General features: G+C 50.1%; 3 protein-coding genes across 3 annotated transcripts in view; all 3 read right to left on the bottom strand.

Moving 5' to 3' along the window:
* Window positions 1-204: 204 nt before the first annotated feature.
* Window positions 205-11,691, bottom strand: mamdc4 (MAM domain containing 4). The gene is made up of 28 exons (XM_047045530.1): window positions 11,590-11,691; window positions 10,913-11,005; window positions 10,327-10,488; window positions 9,911-10,036; window positions 9,480-9,716; window positions 9,057-9,182; window positions 8,534-8,689; window positions 8,344-8,447; window positions 8,092-8,247; window positions 7,319-7,409; window positions 7,102-7,215; window positions 6,892-6,987; window positions 6,416-6,553; window positions 5,951-6,093; window positions 5,371-5,479; window positions 5,132-5,236; window positions 4,852-4,986; window positions 3,899-4,026; window positions 3,372-3,588; window positions 2,954-3,091; window positions 2,657-2,784; window positions 2,461-2,551; window positions 2,153-2,302; window positions 1,915-2,040; window positions 1,578-1,702; window positions 1,181-1,283; window positions 848-1,032; window positions 205-357 (listed from the first exon to the last, which is right to left on the bottom strand). The coding sequence occupies exons 1-28, from the start codon at window positions 11,684-11,686 to the stop codon at window positions 286-288; spliced, it is 3,651 nt and encodes a 1,216-aa protein (XP_046901486.1). The 5' UTR covers window positions 11,687-11,691; the 3' UTR covers window positions 205-285.
* Window positions 11,692-11,830: 139 nt separating this feature from the next.
* On the bottom strand, window positions 11,831-13,728 carry phpt1 (phosphohistidine phosphatase 1). Its single transcript, XM_047045601.1, has 3 exons — window positions 13,164-13,728; window positions 12,812-12,939; window positions 11,831-12,678 (listed from the first exon to the last, which is right to left on the bottom strand). The coding sequence occupies exons 1-3, from the start codon at window positions 13,327-13,329 to the stop codon at window positions 12,586-12,588; spliced, it is 387 nt and encodes a 128-aa protein (XP_046901557.1). The 5' UTR covers window positions 13,330-13,728; the 3' UTR covers window positions 11,831-12,585.
* Window positions 13,729-13,764: 36 nt separating this feature from the next.
* Window positions 13,765-17,599, bottom strand: part of entpd2b (ectonucleoside triphosphate diphosphohydrolase 2b) — a 42,860-nt gene continuing 39,025 nt past the window's right edge. The window contains exons 4-9 of the mRNA XM_047045547.1: window positions 17,239-17,398; window positions 15,800-16,027; window positions 15,220-15,492; window positions 14,724-14,843; window positions 14,335-14,469; window positions 13,765-14,010 (exon numbers count right to left, since the gene is read on the bottom strand). Of these exons, the coding sequence (XP_046901503.1) occupies window positions 13,792-14,010; window positions 14,335-14,469; window positions 14,724-14,843; window positions 15,220-15,492; window positions 15,800-16,027; window positions 17,239-17,398 (1,135 nt within the window). The 3' untranslated portion in view covers window positions 13,765-13,791. The remainder of the gene's footprint in view (window positions 14,011-14,334; window positions 14,470-14,723; window positions 14,844-15,219; window positions 15,493-15,799; window positions 16,028-17,238; window positions 17,399-17,599) is intronic.

The following is a 17,599-nucleotide window of genomic DNA, read 5'->3' as shown; positions in this document are numbered from 1 at the left end:
AAAAGTGTGCTTTATATGGTTTATAGGGAACATTAAACAATGAAAAGGAGATGTCAGAAATCAAAGACTCTTTACTTAATTTACATTTAGTCATTTAGCAGACGCTCTTATCCAGAGCGACTTACAGTAAGTACAGGGACATTCCCCCCGAGGCAAATAGGGTGAAGTGCCTTGACCACGAACACAACGTCATTTGGCACGACGGGGAATCAATCCGGCAACTTTTTACTAGCCCGAATCCCTCACTGCTCAGCCATCTGACTCTAATTGGATGCCCCCCCCAATTCACGGCTGCTCCTCCCTGTTCTCCTCCACTGAAAATATTCCGGAGCCGGCCCTGGTCCCACCTGTTGGGTCCTGCAAAGTCAGACACACAGAAACACAGGTCACATGACTGGAAAATGTGTGTCACATGACCGGAGGATATGCAGGCCTGTACTGGAAGCAGAATAATACTCCGTAACATGAACAATGAATGAAACGATTAAAGAAAAGAGAAAATACATTCAGTTTAAGGTCTTTTCAGCAAAGAACACCTTGTCATCAAAGCCTGCTGTGCCAGAGGTGCAGGTGCGCACACACGGTGCTGCTGAAGACATAGCGAGTATATGAGACATGTGGAGTACTGATAACAAGCATGTTTATTGTAGAAATTGAGAGACAGAGAGAGAGAGAGAGAGTGAAGGGAGGGGAGAGAGAGAGAAAGAGGGTAGGAGAGAGAGAGAGAGGGGAGGAGAGAGCGAGAGAGAGAGAGAGAGAGAGAGAGAGAGAGAGAGAGAGAGAGAGAGAGAGAGAGAGAGAGAGAGAGAGTGAAGGGGGGAAGAGGGAGAGGTACGGGGTAACTCACTGTGAGACTTTGATCATACGAGTCATTGCTGAAGCCCTGGTCAGAACAGGAAGCTTGAGAAGCACTTCCTGCCCTCTTCTTCTCACGCAGGAAGTAGCACAACACCCCTGCCAGGGTGGCGACCAGCAGCAGGAGCACGATGATGGAGGCCGCAATGCCGCCTGCATTGTCTGGTGGGTGTGTGGCTGTGTGGAACAAGGAGTGTTACATCACAGAGGGAGTGTGACATCACAGAGGGAATGTGACATCACAGAGGGAGTGTGACATCACAGAGGGAGTGTTACATCACAGAGGGAGTGCGTTAACGTAACAGTAGTGTATCATGGGACTCACGCAGTGGGTCGGTGGCAGCGCCTGCACAGTTGAATCCTACGGTGTACTGGATGTCATCCAGAGCAAACACTCCTGATGTGCCTTTGAATCCCTCAAACACAATCTGTGAACACAGACACACACAGAAAGATACACACACACACTCACACACACAAAGAGAAAAACACACATACAAACTCAGACACACACACATATTCAGACACGTACCACACACACACAAGCAAACACAGCCGTTACCATTGAAACTTGCACTATTCCAAAGCCAACGGTCAATGCTGTAGTAGAGAGAGAAAGAGAGAGAGAGAAAGAGCGAGAGAGAGCAAGAGAGAGCGAGCGAGAGCGAGAGAGAGAATTAAGGAGAGAGAAGGAAAGAGAGAAGGAGAGAGAGGCGTCTGACCTGGTACTCCTCAGCAGAGGTAATGTTGATGTCGAAGCGTTTCCACACAGAGGTCACTTCCCTGACCTCCAGCAGCTGCTGTGACTGGACCCCAGACCACCTCAACACCTTCAGATAACTGTCACCTACACACACACACACACACACACACACACACACACACACACACACACACAGACACACACACACAGCATCCAGTCAACCACAGACTTGAGGCAGGCATCAATATCACTGGCATCAGTGTTCCCTGCACCTCAGTATAGACTACATGCATCAGAAGAGCACCAGTTTGGGATTGTTCCCTGTGTGGCGTTCAGAGGTGGCGGGGGGGGCTGACCGGAGGAGGGCTTGTGAGCCCAGAAGCGCAGGCAGGTGCCTTTGGTGGAGGGCAGGTGTGGACTCAGCAGCTGAGCGTTGTGATTGGCTGTGTCCCTGCTGCTGCTGGGAAGAAACAGGAAGTGGCCTGCGAAACAGACGTGAGGAGAGAGTTTCAATGCAGTGTCAGACAAACACACACACATTAAGAAAGGACACACACACACATACAGTGAACTTGTACACACACACAGCCTTGCCTCTCTCATTCCCCAGCGTGTGGTCCCAGGGCGGGGTGGGGTAGTGGGACTCTGCCTCAGCACTGGTGAGCTCCCAGTCCAGCTTGTCCAGTGTGGTGTTCTGGGTGTTGGTCCAGCCACACAGACCTCGCTCCAGGTCACAATCCTCACCTGGGGGAGCCCAACAGCAGAACCCTCAGATTACAACGGAACACGGAATCCAGAATCTAATTCCGGAATTCAGCAGGCTGTAGGAGTACATCCTCTCATCCCTCTGTGCCTGGTCATAAAGGTTCATGAATGTATCATACAGGTTGGACACACCCGACCTGGTGAGTGGCAGGGGTGGTTCGACAGGATGACGTCATCCAGGGCCACGTAGCTGTGTGTTCCTCCTGCTCCCTCCACCTCGAACTCCAGCTGAAACGCACAGACCAGCCGCTCCGTCTCTACCACGCCAACGTCACACACACGAGGGACGCCATGGAAACGGACCTGCAAGACGCGTCACATGACTCCTCCTACCTGCCAGTCAGAAGCGCTGACGCTGATGCTGCCGTTGCCGTGACGCCAGACGCCTCCCCGGCTCACGCTGTTGGAAAAGATCTTCACTCTCTCTCCCTTCTCTGGCTTCACGTACACGGAGAACGACCCTACAGAGGGACACACGTTCTGTCAGCATGCAGATACTCTGACAGCCCTCTGATACTGGAAAGAAACCTTCTCGGGTTTGAGTGAATTCTCTGGGTTGGGTGCATGCTCTGGATGTGTGTGTGTGTGTGTGTGTGTGCGCGCATGGGTGTGTGTGTGAGGTTGGCTCACCTGGGTTCTTTCCTCCCATGTGATACCAGAAGTTGACACACTTGGGGTTGTAGCTGGCCCAGCTCAGGGGGGAGGTGAGGGTGGACACAGCCCCTTGTGGGAGGACCTCTTTATCACTGTCTAGCATCATGTAGTACCCTGAGGGTTAGCAACACACAGGTACACACAGACCTGTCAAATGAGGTCACTTCACCTCTCTCTCTCTCCTACTCGCTCTCCATCTCTCTCTCTCTCTCTCTCTCTCTCTCTCTCTCTCTCTCTCTCTCTCTCTCTCTCTCTCTCTCTCTCTCTGTCTCTCTCTCTCTGTCTCTCTCTCTCTGTCTCTCTCTCTGTCTCTCTCTCTCTGTCTCTCTCTCTCTGTCTCTCTCTCTCTCTCTCTCTCTCTCTCTCTCTCTCTCTGTCTCTCTCTCTCTCTCACCCATCTGTGTCTCCAGCGTGTGGTCTGTTCTGGGCCCGGTGCTGGTGGAGAAGCCGTTCTGGAGGCGCCAGCGGGCGGGGCCGTAGCCGGAAGTGAAGCCGCACGCCTGGCCCTCGAAGGAGCAGGCCCTGGGCACGGAGCACGGACGCTTGTAAAGCGCCACATCGTCTAACGCCACCTCCCCGTCGAATCCTGAGCGCACCGCCTCGAACACCAGCTGTGTGTGTGTGTGTGTGTGTGTGTGTGTGTGTGTGTGTGTGTGTGTGTGTAGGGTGTGTACGGTCAGTGTGTAGGTTGTGTGTGAGGTGTACATGAATTTGATGAGTATATATGAGTAAATGTGTAAGACAGCCAGAGGACAGGCAGTGAGAGCAATGACAGAACGTTTATTGTCTTAGTGGCTATAATAGTAACTTTACATTCATGATGCACTAGCTGTCTGTTTGGTTTATCACCTGTTTATTCTACCCACACTTCTGTTGTCATCATTACATTGTCAACCATTTACTGTATTCTCTATTGTGTACCTGGAAGGAAGTTAGTTGCTGGGCAACTGGGCAGTGACCCTCGTGCCACACGTTACCATGGGGACCGCCCCTGCTCCACAGCAGAACCTCGTAGCCGTTAGGATCGTGTAGCTTCACCTTCAGCTCACCTGGGGGGTGAGAGACGAAGGGGTCAGAGGGAGGTGATGGGGTCAGGGGGGGCACGGGTACACAGGGTCAGGGGGAACACAGGGTCAGGGGGAACACAGGGTCAGGGGGAACACAGGGTCAGGGGGAACACAGGGTCAGGGGGAAAACAGGGTCAGGGGGAACACAGGGTCAGGGGGAACACAGGGTCAGGGGGAACACAGGGTCAGGGGGAAAACAGGGTCAGGGGGAACACAGGGTCAGGGGGAACACAGGGTCAGGGGGAAAACAGGGTCAGGGGGAACACAGGGTCAGGGGGAAAACAGGGTCAGGGGGAACACAGGGTCAGGGGGAACACGGGGTCAGGGGGAACACGGGGTCAGGGGGAACACGGGGTCAGGGGGAACACGGGGTCAGGGGGAACACAGGGTCAGGGGGAACACAGGGTCAGGGGGAACACAGGGTCAGGGGGAACACGGGGTCAGGGGGAACACGGGGTCAGGGGGAACACGGGGTCAGGGGGAACACAGGGTCAGGGGGAACACAGGGTCAGGGGGGCACGGGTACACAGGGTCAGGGGGAACACAGGGTCAGGGGGAACACAGGGTCAGGGGGAACACAGGGTCAGGGTCAGGGGGAACACAGGGTCAGGGGGAACACAGGGTCAGGGGGAACACAGGGTCAGGGTCAGGGGGAACACAGGGTCAGGGGGAACACAGGGTCAGGGGGAACACAGGGTCAGGGGGAACACAGGGTCAGGGTGCCCCAGGGGCCCACAGGATAGAGTGCATATTGTAACACAAAGGTGGAGAACATTCCTTGGGTCCCACCTGGCTTCAGAGCCTCACCTGTGTCCGGTCCATAGAGTCTGTAGTAGAAGTAAAGGCAGTGTTCTTGGGAGGTTGGTGGCTGAGGGAAAGAAACCAGCCGACCAGACAAACCTCGTAGAGAGGGACTCCACATATCTACCACCAAGCTTTTACCTAGGTGGGGGGGAGGGGGAGATAATAAAAAAAGTTTTTTTGTTATCAGATAGCAACGTTCTCTATCAATGAAGGTCGATCTGAATTCTGAAGTTTGGATCGATAGTTTTTTGTTGTTGTAGGAAAATTAGTTCTGGTCCAGCACCAATGCCAGTAGAGTGATCCATCCCTGACTGAACCGTCCAGTCAAAGTTGTCAGCGTGATCCTGGTACCAGTTGCACAGTCCCTCCTCAAAATTACAAGACAGCTCTGTCCAAACACAACAAAGTCAACATGATCAACACTCACTATGGCAACAGAGAGGAGACGTGTGCGAAAGATCGTTACAATAAAAACGATCCTAACAAACGTATCTTTGGAGATGAGATGAATTCCCGTCGTACCCGTGGATGAAGACTGGAAGTAGTCAGGGTGACAGTTGACAAAGCGGACATCTTTCACAGCTATCTGAACGTCCGGGCCGAGCACCTTCGAACGGGCCAGGAACTCCAACTACACCAGTGAGCAAGAGACTAGAATGTTCCAGTGCAGACTGACATCAGCAGTAAACACAACATAGGGTTGGGAACAGCTGAGCATTTGAATGCGGTTCAACAGGTCACAGGTTCAAAAATACAGACACTTTTATCCACAGCGAGGGAGGGGGTGGATTTGAACCTGCCGTTGATCTGCGGTCAAATTATCTACAAGAATAATCTGGGAGGGTCAGATGGCTGAGCGGTTAGGGAGTCGGGCTGATAATCAGAAGGTTGTTGGTTCAATTCCCAGCCGTGCCAAATGACATTGTGTCATTGTGTCCTCGAGTCCTTGGGCAAAGCACTTCACCCTACTTGCCCCGGGGGGAATGTCCCTGTACTTACTGTAAGTCGCTCTGGATAAGAGCGTCTGCTAAATTACTAAATGTAATGTAAATGTAAATCTCTTATTTACTACGATGTGGTTTTCCAGAGGAGCTCAACGTACCTGGAAGCGGTGATCCCAGACCCCCAGGTGTATCTCCTCCTTCAGCCACGCCCCCTCCTCCGACGACCCCGTCTTCCCAGCATACTCCCACAGCCTGGGCCCCTCCCCCAGCAGGCTGTCAATCACCCTGACTGACAGCTCACCTTGGGGGGAGGGTTCAGGGAACGCGGGGGACAAATCAGAGGACGTGATTACGCCATTTTGAAGGATTGACATGTTGGAAATTAAAGAGAGAGAGATAGAGAGAGAGAGAGAGAGAGAGAGAGAGAGAGAGAGAGAGAGAGAGAGAGAGAGAGAGAGAGAGAGAGAGAGAGAGAGAGAGAGAGAGAGAGAGAGAGAGAGAGAGAGAGAGAGAGAGAGAGAGAGAGAGAGAGAAAGAAAGAGAGGGAGATCAAACAAAGAAAGACAAAGAAAAGAAAGATGGAGGACTGAGATGATGAGTGTGGCCCCTGGAAGACTTCTCACCTATGTGTACGGGCGGCCCGGTGAGGGAGAAGGAGAAGCTGAGGGTGCAGGCAGGCCCCGAGGGCCCCAGGAGAGGAGTCCTTGTCTGGGCTTCACTCAGCTGTTGCCCCGGGGCCTGGGCCACACACAGATACTGCTCTGTGGAGAGAAGACCCGAGGGAGAGAGTCAGGTGGCTGAGCGGTTAAGGAATAAGGGCTAGTAATCAGAAGGTTGCCGGTTTGATTCTCGGGCCGTGCAAAATGACGTTGTGTCCTTGGGCAAGGCACTTCACCCTACTTGCCTCAGGGGGGAATGTCCCTGTACTTACTGTAAGTCGCTCTGGATAAGAGCGTCTGCTAAAATGACTAAATGTAAATGCGAGACGTCAACGGAGAGATGAAACAGAGAATGACTCATGATAATGTAGCTACACAGGCCAGTCACCCAGGGCACTGACCCTCCCAGATCGACGGGTCAGTGCCCTGGTTTATGTTACCTTTGGTGGTAGCATTGTACATCTTCAGCTGCCAGCCCTGTCCACCAATGCTGCTGTCAGTCCAGCCAGAACTACCCCCCTCATAGGAGAAATCACCTACAGGAAGAACAAACTGCATGTTCATGTTCAGTAGGGTGCTTCAGTAGGAAACACAATCCTACACAACGAAACACTGTCTTAAAATACAGAAACACAGAAACACAGTCTTACCACACTTGGCCTCATCCTGTGCCTCTGGACAGTCAACATGAAAGTCACAGATCTGGTCACTCTCCGTGCAGGGATGTGGGGGTGGTTTGGGAAACCTTACTGCTGTGTTATTTCCTACAAGAGGAGAGGAACGATTTTAAGCATGACATGGAATGGGTGGGCGACTCTTGTATTTTTAAAAGTGTTTTGTGCTTGTTGTTGTGCTTGAGAGAAAAACCTTTAGAGATTTGACATTCTGGGGACATGGTGATGCTGTCCACGGCGATCCCTCCATATTCCTTGTCCCTGATGGCAGCAACAAAGAGAATCTGTGAAAGGGAGAGGTAGAAAGATAGAGAAGTAAGGAGAGGAAATGGAGAGAAAGAGAGAGAGAAAGAGAGGGAGATCAAACAGAGAGAAAGAAAGACAAAGAAAAGAAAGATGGAGGACTGAGATGATGAGCGTGGCCCCTGGAAGACTTCTCACCTATGTGTACAAAGAGAGACAGAGAGAGAGAGACAGAGAGAGACAGAGAGAGAGACAGAGAGAGAGAGAGAGAGAGAGAGAGAGAGAGAGACAGAGAGACAGAGAGAGAGAGAGAGCGGTAGGGATGGAGGGAGAGAGAGAGAGGAGAGGGAGATTTCTCAACTGACACATCATAGCACAGGGCTGCCTAACCCAGTTCTCAATGACGTAGGCCATCCCTAATTATTAGAACCCGGGTTAGTTGCGGGTGGGGGTGGAACCCTGGAGGAGGATTCCTCTCCAGTAGCAGGGTGGAGCAGTCAGTCAGTAGCAGGGTGGAGCAGTCAGTCAGTAGCAGGGTGGAGCAGTCAGCCAGTAGCAGGGTGGAGCAGTCAGCCAGTAGCAGGGTGGAGCAGTCAGCCAGTAGCAGGGTGGAGCAGTCAGTCAGTAGCAGGGTGGAGCAGTCAGCCAGTAGCAGGGTGGAGCAGTCAGTACTTTCGCCTGAGTTAGGGTTTGAGTCTCGACAGCCCACTGCGCTCCACCCACCTTGAAGGTCATATTGGTGACGACTTCCAGCTCTCCTTTCACCCACAGGTCCCCCAGCGCGCCCCCTCTCTCCCACACCGGGTGGATCTCCCGGTCAGCCACCAGCACAGACAGACCCCCGGCCCGGGGCCCAAACTGGTGGGTGTACATCACCACCTGGATGTTTCAAACAGACAAGATTGTCTAAAAATCTGACTAGACTCATTCAATGTTTCCAAGTTCCAGCCAGTGAGGAGCAAGCAGAGGACATACCTTACACGGATGTGTGCTATTGGTCGGATCCAGGAACGGGGTTTGAAAGGCGGCCCAATCAGCTTTGAGCGCCGTCTCAGGCGCGGTGACGTACAGGAAGTGACCTGCGAGGATGTGAAAGATGTGAGACACACGATGATAATGCTGATATTGATGAGAACGATGGTGGTGTTTCTGATGTCGACGGTACCTGAAGCAGTGTTGTGGGAGTGGTCTCTCCCAGGGCCCTGACGAGGGTCAGACAGGGAGATGTTCATTTGATTGGTCCTTTTCCATCTGAGAGGGGACAAAGACCTCAGGTCCCAGTCACAAACGTCCTCCTCAAAGTCACAGCTCCAGTACCCACCTACAGAGAAACAGACAGGACATTCGGTCACAGATTTAAGGTACTTTACAAGTCTCAGGGAGCCTGAGTGAGAGAGTCAGAGCGACAGAGAGTCAGAGTGACAGAGTCAGACAGAGAGTCAGAGTGACAGAGAGTCAGAGTGACAGAGTCAGACAGAGAGTCAGAATGACAGAGAGTCAGAGTAACAGAGTCAGACAGAGAGTCAGAGTGACAGAGAGTCAGAGTGACAGAGTCAGACAGAGAGTCAGAGTCAGACAGAGAGTCAGAGTGACAGAGGAGGGTCGTTAGAGGAGGGTCGTTAGAGGAGGGTCGTTAGAGGAGGGTCGTTAGAGGAGGGTCGTTAGAGGAGGGTCTTTGGGTCTCTCACCACAGTTCTCCTCGTCAGTTCTGTCCCCGCAGTCGTCGGTGCCGTCACACACCTGACGCTGCGCCACACAGCCCAGGTTCTTACACTGCAGCATCCCTGCTGCACAGGACTCCTCCTGGGGGGGCTCTGTAGGCAGGGTGGGGTGGGGGTGGGGTGGGGGTGGGGCCAGGGAGGGGGAGCAGGGTCAGGGTGGGAGGGCAGGGGGGGGCAGGGTGGTCAGGGTGGGTGGGGGGGGGGGGTCAGGGGGGGGGTCAGGGTGGGGGTCAGGGTGGTCAGGGTGGGTGGGGGGGGGGGTCAGGTTGGGGGGGGTCAGGGTAGGGGATTCAAGACAGAAACAGTCTTTACATTTAGCACTCATTACATTTGTTGGATGAGCGTGTGAGAGAAAGAGAGACAAAGAGGGGAGCCGGTAAAGAGTCTCACGTGGCATCGCGCAATCCAGGAACTCCAGCTGGTCCACGGCCACGTCTCCACGGCGACCCTCGTAGCGACGGGAGTGGAAGCGGATCCGGAAGGTGGAGGGGACGCGGCCCAGGAAGACGGTGGCCTCCCTCCAGCCACGCACGCTGGTCCCGTCGGGACGCCACACCACGGCCTCCTGCCCCACCTCCTCTCGCCACAGGGAGGCCCACAGTGGAGCGGCGCCCAGCCCTGTGTGGCCTGCAGGGGGCAGAGTGGAGCAGATTTCAGTTTTCTGCACTTTGGGGCGCTTTTTCCATGTTTTTTTTTGCAGGGGAGCAGGTTCGTTTTCATGTGTGTATGTGTGTGTGTGTCTGTGTGTGTGTGAGCAACAGATGATCAAGGTGTATCGCGATGAACCGTCGCATCCATAACAAGTGCATGTGTTCTGGTACCTGAGTCCCACAGGAAGTATCTGAGATGAAGGCGACATGTGGGGGAGGACTGCCTCATCGCGGGAGACACCAGCACAGCTGTGGCAGGAGAACCTGCCTGCACCGACGTCACGCCCATGAACCAGCCTGAAACACAACAGTGCTTGAGAGAAAACAACACAACTGAAGTCTTCTCATAACATTGCCTTTCAGTTTTTACACGATGCCTTTGAAAGTGATTTTACAACTCCAACACCACTCCCTCGCTTTTTCTTTCTATGTATCTATCTACGTACCTATCTATGTATCCATCTATGCATCTATCTATGTCTTTATCAATCCATTTAATCAATTCCCCCCCTGCCCCCCACCACCACTACACACACACCTCCTGAGAGTAAAACATCTAACCGCTGTTGGAGGACAGCAGACTGTACCTGAGGCCGTCCCGGTCGTAAAGTCAGAGGAGGGTCCGCTGTCTGGAAGTGCATCCCCCCTCTGTCTTCTCTCCCAGGAGTACCCTGCCTCCAGGGACTGGTCCTTCCACCCACAGCTCGCTGGCTCCTCAAAGTCACACACAAACTCCCTCCCCCTATAGCCTGCGATCGCAGGAATACTCAGTTCAGAGTCACACACCGGGTGGGAAAAATGTAGCGCTTGTGTTCGAAGGACCTGAGTGAGAGATCTGGGTTTGGAAAGTTGGGTTCCTGTTCTGTTGTTAGGTTTGTGGGTAGTGATGACCAGTGGCGTGTTCAGGGAGTGGCCTAGGGTGGCACGGGCCACTCCTGAAATCTGATTGGCCACCCCAATATCTTAAAATATGATTGGCTATATGCCCAGTCAGAGGCGGGCCACCCCTTGTGCCACCCCTATCAGAAATGTCTGGACACGCCCCTGGTGATGACGTTTTGAGCTTGCCAGACAAGTACAAGATCCCGCGTTTTATGTGAATGAGGGGGTGGGTTAGTAGGTGCCAGTGATGCACCATGTCGTGGCAGTGCTTGTGTCTATCGGTAGCCTTACCACAGTCTAGTTCATCGTTGCAGTCATTGCAGTCACACACAAAGTCACACTGCACCTCTGGAGACTGGCATGGGTCTCTCTGAGAGCCAGTAGCTATGAAACAGCAGACAAAATATCGACACCACGTAGAAACACCTTGAGATTTATAAACATCCTGACAAACTCTCCACTTATCAGAATTCAATCAAAGGTTTACAAGACAACTAATGCCAATGGGCTCAAAGGGCACAGCATGCAGTAATCAGGTTAGCGATGAGAGCAATGTCTCTCAACCTAATAAAAGGATTGCATCCGCAAAACGGTAGAAAAAAAGTAGCCACTTTAAATGCCGGCCAAAAATAACAGACATAAATCATTCATCTTGGGAACCTGAACATTTTTCAAGCCATGTTTAAGTTATCATGACATAAAAATCTGCTTTAGAACAAACAGTGGACACAATTAGACTATGTAATGTTGCTAACTGTGGAATACTGTTAAGAGAGTATATGATATTAATCAGAAGGTTGCCGGTTTGATTCCTGGCCGTGCTAAATGACGTTGTGTCCTTAGGCAAGGCACTTCACCCTACTTGCCTCGGGGGAATGTCCCTGTACTTACTGTAAGTCGCTCTGGATAAGAGCGTCTGACTAAAATGTAAATGTGTTAAGTCAACTGTTAAAAACAGCAGTTCTTACCCCAGTGTAGGGTCATCAGCAGAAGCAGAGTTAAGACTCCATGGAGTAAGCCCATCTCCTTATACCTCTTCAGACAAGTGGAGAAGGAATGCCACATGTCCCCTTAACAACCCTGACCACCCCCCCCCCCTCCCCCCTGAGAGATTACACCTGGACTTTACATCCACCTGCACACATCTGACAGAGCCTGACATCATAGAAGAGCTGTAAAACATGACCAGGCTTTTTCTTGTTCACAAAACATAGTTCAACATGTTTATTTTGAATGAAGGCAAAGTTCAAACACTTGATTTGTTTGGGATTTTTTTTCTTTCTTTGACTTGGATCCATGCATTCACTGTACCAAGATAGAGGAAATCTGTATTGAGTCTTGAGTGTATGCTTATTACAATATTGTGTATTTTTTCTTGTGTATACAAGATTGCCATGATTCTGTGATGTATGGTACAGCAACGCAAATAGTTGTGAAGTCTATGAGTTGACCGGATACCCACACTGCACAACAGGACTTCTGCAGCCTCGTTCAGATAAATACAGTAGATCTTCTTCCGTTTCGGGTTGGATATGGTGTGACCTTGTAGTTGTATAGAGGGAGCCCTTAGGGCAGATGAGGTAAAATAATTGTATTCCCTTGTATCACTGCATTTGGAGGTGTTTAAAGTGATAAGGAATTTACAGTGCTAAATGGCCTGAGATTAGCCTGGTCTCATTCCGTTTAAGATATAGTGCTATATACATTTCCTAGAACATTACTGAAACATGTTTGTAATTGCAAACATTGATCCATTTAAAAAAGAATGAAACTAATGTTTTGCTTAGTTTATCTTCCATGTAAGCCTACTTTTCAGTTTTACTGAAATCAATGAAATGAGCAGCAACAAAAAAAGTGTTATGGCAGTCTGCAAAGTTACTGTGGATGCATAGTCTATGTAAGGCCAATCAGTTGACAACACTGCGTGTAGGAAAAGGGCAAATCCGAGACGCTAGTCGAGAGGGTCAGTATCCTTCGTTGTCCCACGTCACCTCGTATTCAGGGTAGCGGACCTTCAGTTTTTCTGTGGACACAGAATGGTTCGCTCTCCCAAATCCCTGAACAGAACAAAAAGTACAGTTTAAAATAGTGACCGTTCATTGAAAGGGAAAACAACAATATTCCGTTGAATGTGGTGAAGCCAATGTTAGCCTTTGTGTGTGTTCAATAATCCGGTTGATTTTCTCTTACCATTGAATAGCCATACACATGTATCTTCTTTGCCTGTGTATCGTGCTTTATCCTCCCTCCTCCAACACATTCACAGTCTAGAGGACCTAACTTTTCCAGCTCTCCTGACACTTTGTCATAGATGTCCGCTGCAAAAAAAGGGGGATTTAAAATCATCTTTAGGCTATGAAAATGTTCAGTTCTCATTAAAATTGTATGCTTCACGTTGTTCCAATCATGGCACAAGGGCTCCACCCAGCGTTTCAACAGCAATATTGCAGTGTAGAACCATCAATGGCAGCTGGCTAGCTAGCTAGCTTACTACCGTTGTCAATGCACTTCGTAATCATTAGGTTTCTTAAATTGTTCTTACCGTGATACTCGGCCCAGGCAAATCCGCGCACAATATCTACACTAGAGTCGTCACCCTCTTCTTTACTGTGGACTCGAATGAGAACATACTTGAACACACCAGTTGGATCGATTTCTGCCTGGGGAATGTTAGCCATAAGTGCCGCAGCTCTCGTTTGAGTACACATTTTCCCCGTCCACGTAAGATCGCGACAAAACTAAACGCACGATTGTCAATTCTAAAACGCTAAAACAATTTTTCAGTGATAATTTGCTTTTGCAATCTTTAAAGAAGGCTAACGTTCCCAGCTGTAGTTTAAACGTGAACACAAGACGCAGTCCGTACAGATTAAGTGATACACACTTCCGGATACTAGACGGAGTAGTGGGACTTGTAGTTTATTTGGATGTGACCGAACTACAATTAATAACAAAAAATACAATATATCCTATATTAAATCAGCAATGTTGAAATCATGTTTAGCAGTCCGAGGCGAAAACAACCATTATCAAAAATCTGTGGGCGTGTGAGTCACATTACATAAAGTACTGGGTTGAACTACCATCTCCAATAATCTCCAACCATTGTCTCTTGACTGTGGGGGGGGGGGGGGGGGGGGGGGGGGGGGGGGGGGGGGGGGAAGGAACTCCTAGAAGGCACCATTACTGCTTCCGTTTTTCTTCTTCTCTCGGCAGACTTGGAGAAAGACGTAGACCAGGGCCGCGGCCAGGAGGAGGCCCAGGAGGAAGATGACGCCTGCCCAGGCTGCAGGCCTCAGGCCCTTCCTGAGCCCCACGCTCTCCCCTGGGAGCAGGCTGCTGAGGCTGAGCATGTAGCCCAGGGCCCAGCCCACTGACGTGTCCCCTGCCTGGGGGGGGGGCACACGGGGGGGGGCACACGGGCACGACACATCTCAGTTTTGTGTACTTGTGTTTGTGTTGTTGTTGCTGTGCCGTCATCGGAATGACGTTGTGTTGTGTAGATTATGGTTTTGTTGCACTGTGACAGGTTGAAACACAGACAGTAACCATTGTGATATTGTTAGAACTCGATCCTTGATTTTCTTGCCGTACTTACTATTGTGCACTTGCATGTCGCTTTGGATAAAAGCATAAAATGAACTAGGCTGTGAATGTAAAACGTGTACTCAGTGTCCACACAAGCGATTCTTTGTTTCTGAAGGTTCTCTTACCTCTTTCTGGAAGGAGACACCCCTGAAAGACTGGTCATCGAACCCGTAGCCCCTAAACAGGAGCACCTGGGTGAACACAGAGGTAGCGCAGTAGTCCTGCAAGCGAGACTCCTGCTCTGGAACCACGGCCAACATCTGAAACAGATCCATTCTGTCTTTATAAATAACTTAATTACATCATCAATCATTAAAATGAGGACGTCGAGCTCTACATTAAAATCCTTCCAATCTCACTCTCACCCTCTCACTCTCTCACACCCTTACAACCTCACTCTCTCACTCTCACCCTCTCACTCTCTCACACCCTTACAACCTCACTCTCTCACTCCACTTCTCTCCCGCCCTCCCCTCTCTCTCCTTAGACCCAGCCACAGACAGTGAGAGCTGACCTGGCTGTAACTCATGTTGCAGACAGCCCTAGCTGCCTGCTCCAGCTGGTCAGGGGTGGAGACGGTGATCCTTGTGGCTTGTTGGAGGAACGCGTGGATGTAGAAGAAGGCTGAGAACGCCTGATGACCAGTCCAGGAAACGAATCACATGTACCTTCTCAGTATACTATATATTATACAACTTTATCTTTAGATTAATATACTGTATATTCTACAATGTTATCTTTAGATCAAAGTATTGTATATTATACAATATGATCAATAAACTGAATAAGCCTATCATACAATATTATATTATATGAATGAGTATGATGATCTAAAAAAGTGACTGAAGAAGATTAGAAAAGATTAGATTGGCATTAAGAATGTGTATCCATCTTACAATGCTACTATGATAAAATACAATGTAATTTATATGATAAAATGGCTAAATGGGATAAAACATTCAAAATGGCGGGTTTTGATGTCCACCTCCCTCAGTGTATGGCTTTCTCACCATGAAGCTGCCACTGACATTGGGTTGGAAGACTTCATCAAAAGAGCAGTGGGAGTAGGGGCAACTGTGGAAGGAGAAGATCTCCGACACGTTCCCCACGCAGTGCTCATAATGGCCAGTGCCTTTGACAGACAGTAATGCATTCTGGGGATCGTAGGAAGTGGGCTTTTGGCTGGCAGTGCAGGGAGAGTCGAACATCATCTCCGGCCTCAGGGTCAGAGTGTAGCCTTCAGGGTAACAGGGGTGATGCACTGTCTCAGGGTGACCCTGAGACTAAGAGAGAGAGAATGGAAAAAAAGAGAAAGAGAGAGATCATTTCCTAAAAAAATATTGATTGTATATTTATCTACTTTCTCTTTTAGTATCCTTTTACTCTATTTTATTTCAGTGGTTGCAGATACAACCACACATTTCATTGCATATTGTACCTTGTATAATCATGCAGGTAACAAATACAATCTTGAATCTTGAATCTAAAAAGGGCCAAGTTCTATTCCATAAGAACGATGTAGCCTATACGCATCACGTAACTACCCAGCATTCATGTATTCATGGAGTGTTTCAGCAGGCGAGTCAATACCGTGAACAGGTGTGCCAGTATTCTCCTCAGCACCTGGTCGCGTCCGTAGCAGAGGAAGCTGTGTGTGTACAGAGAGTACTCCTGCCCGTACAGACGCAGACTCATCCAGTCCCTCTTGTCCTCCAGCTCTTCCTGCGTCACAAACGTGATCTGGGTGGAAGCCCCACCGAAATCCAGCGCTCCCACCGTGGCTCTGCCTGGGCTCAGCCAGCGGCCCACAAAACCATACTACAGGTGCCAAAGAGGGTCAAACAGAGCAGTTAAACCACACTACAGGGGCCAGAGAGGGTCAAACAGAGCAGTTAAACCATACTACAGGTGCCAAAGAGGGTCAAACAGAGCAGTTGAACCATACTACAGGTGCCAAAGAGGGTCAAACAGAGCAGTTAAACCACACTACAGGTGCCAAATAGGGTCAGACAGAGCAGTTAAACCATACTACAGGGGCCAGAGAGGGTCAAACAGAGCAGTTAAACCACAGTACAGGGGCCAAAGAGAGTCAAACAGAGCAGTTGAACCATACTACAGGTGCCAAAGAGGGTCAAACAGAGCCGTTAAACCACACTACAGGGGCCAAAGAGAGTCAAACAGAGCAGTTAAACCATACTACAGGGGCCAGAGAGGGTCAAACAGAGCAGTTAAACCATACTACAGGTGCCAAAGAGGGTCAAACAGAGCAGTTAAACCACACTACAGGGGCCAGAGAGGGTCAAACAGAGCAGTTAAACCATACTACAGGGGCCAGAGAGGGTCAAACAGAGCAGTTAAACCACACTACAGGGGCCAGAGAGAGTCAAACAGAGCAGTTAAACCACACTACAGGGGCCAGAGAGGGTCAAACAGAGCAGTTGAACCATACTACAGGTGCCAAAGAGGGTCAAACAGAGCAGTTAAACCACACTGCAGGGGCCAGAGGGTCAAACAGTGGTTAAAGCCATACAGGGAGTCAGATTGCTGAGCGGTTAGGGAATCGGGCTATTTATCAGAAGGTTGCCGGTTCGATTACCAGCCACGCAAAATGACATTGTGTCCTAGGGCAAGACACTTCAACCTACTTGCCTCAGGGGAATGTCCCTGTACTTACTGTAAGTCACTCTGGATAAGAGCGTCTGCTAAATGACTAAATGTAAATGTAATGTAAATGTACTACAGGGGCCGAAGCCACACTACAGGGGCAAGAGAGGGACAAACAGAGCAGTTAAAGCGAGGCTGTCCTACAATGGCCGCAAAAGGTTTAAACAGTGTGTGTGGTGTGTCTCTTCGAAGGACTCTGTGTGAACAGTGTGACAGGCCACTAGAGGGTCCCTGTGGACCAAGTATATAGAGTTGTTCTTTAAAACAAAGAAACAGAACATTAAAACTTTCCCCCACCTCCTCCCCCCTCACCAAAAAAGTGGTGATTGTGGTGACATAACAAGAAAAACCTGAGGAAAAGGTACCTTGATAAAATTCTCCAAAAGGTAGTTGACAGTGACCCAACCATAAGCCCCTTCCTCTCGACCGCTTAATATGGCCGCACCTCGATAATCAAAAGGATAGGACCGAATTTTGTGACCCACTTCTTGCAGAATCTGCTCTGATTGGCCAGGGCTGGAGATGCTGTTAAAGAGAGCACAGTGTGAGGAATGGTTTGGTTCGACAGATCACAATATCGGATCATGTCAGGATGACAGAATCCGACTGACTGGGTGTAGCCTACAGTATGTGTAGTTGCACGACACACGTCCCTCATAACAGGAGAGGTAGTGTTCCCTCTGAGCTTGGCAGCCTATAGGCTTGGCCTTGCTTGCCCTTGCTTGT

Source organism: Hypomesus transpacificus, chromosome 22 (assembly GCF_021917145.1).
Source record: "Hypomesus transpacificus isolate Combined female chromosome 22, fHypTra1, whole genome shotgun sequence".
In the NCBI taxonomy this organism is placed as follows: Eukaryota; Metazoa; Chordata; class Actinopteri; order Osmeriformes; family Osmeridae; genus Hypomesus; species Hypomesus transpacificus.
Note: the sequence above shows the minus strand (reverse complement) of the source record. Positions and strands in the feature narration are given on the sequence as shown.

Excerpts from the sequence above, each read along its gene's own strand:
- mamdc4 (XM_047045530.1), bottom strand. The coding sequence starts at position 11,686 with ATGTGGCATTCCTTCTCCACTTGTCTGAAGAGGTATAAGGAGATGGGC. Across the intron at positions 10,489-10,912 it reads CAACGATGAACTAGACTGTG|GCTATAGGGGGAGGGAGTTT; the intron begins GTAAGGCTACCG and ends CTGCGATCGCAG. Across the intron at positions 7,410-8,091 it reads TCACCAATATGACCTTCAAG|ATTCTCTTTGTTGCTGCCAT; the intron begins GTGGGTGGAGCG and ends TCCCTTTCACAG.
- phpt1 (XM_047045601.1), bottom strand. The coding sequence starts at position 13,329 with ATGTGTACTCAAACGAGAGCTGCGGCACTTATGGCTAACATTCCCCAG. Across the intron at positions 12,940-13,163 it reads TGCCTGGGCCGAGTATCACG|CGGACATCTATGACAAAGTG; the intron begins GTAAGAACAATT and ends CTTTTTTTGCAG. Across the intron at positions 12,679-12,811 it reads ATGTGTATGGCTATTCAATG|GGATTTGGGAGAGCGAACCA; the intron begins GTAAGAGAAAAT and ends TGTTCTGTTCAG.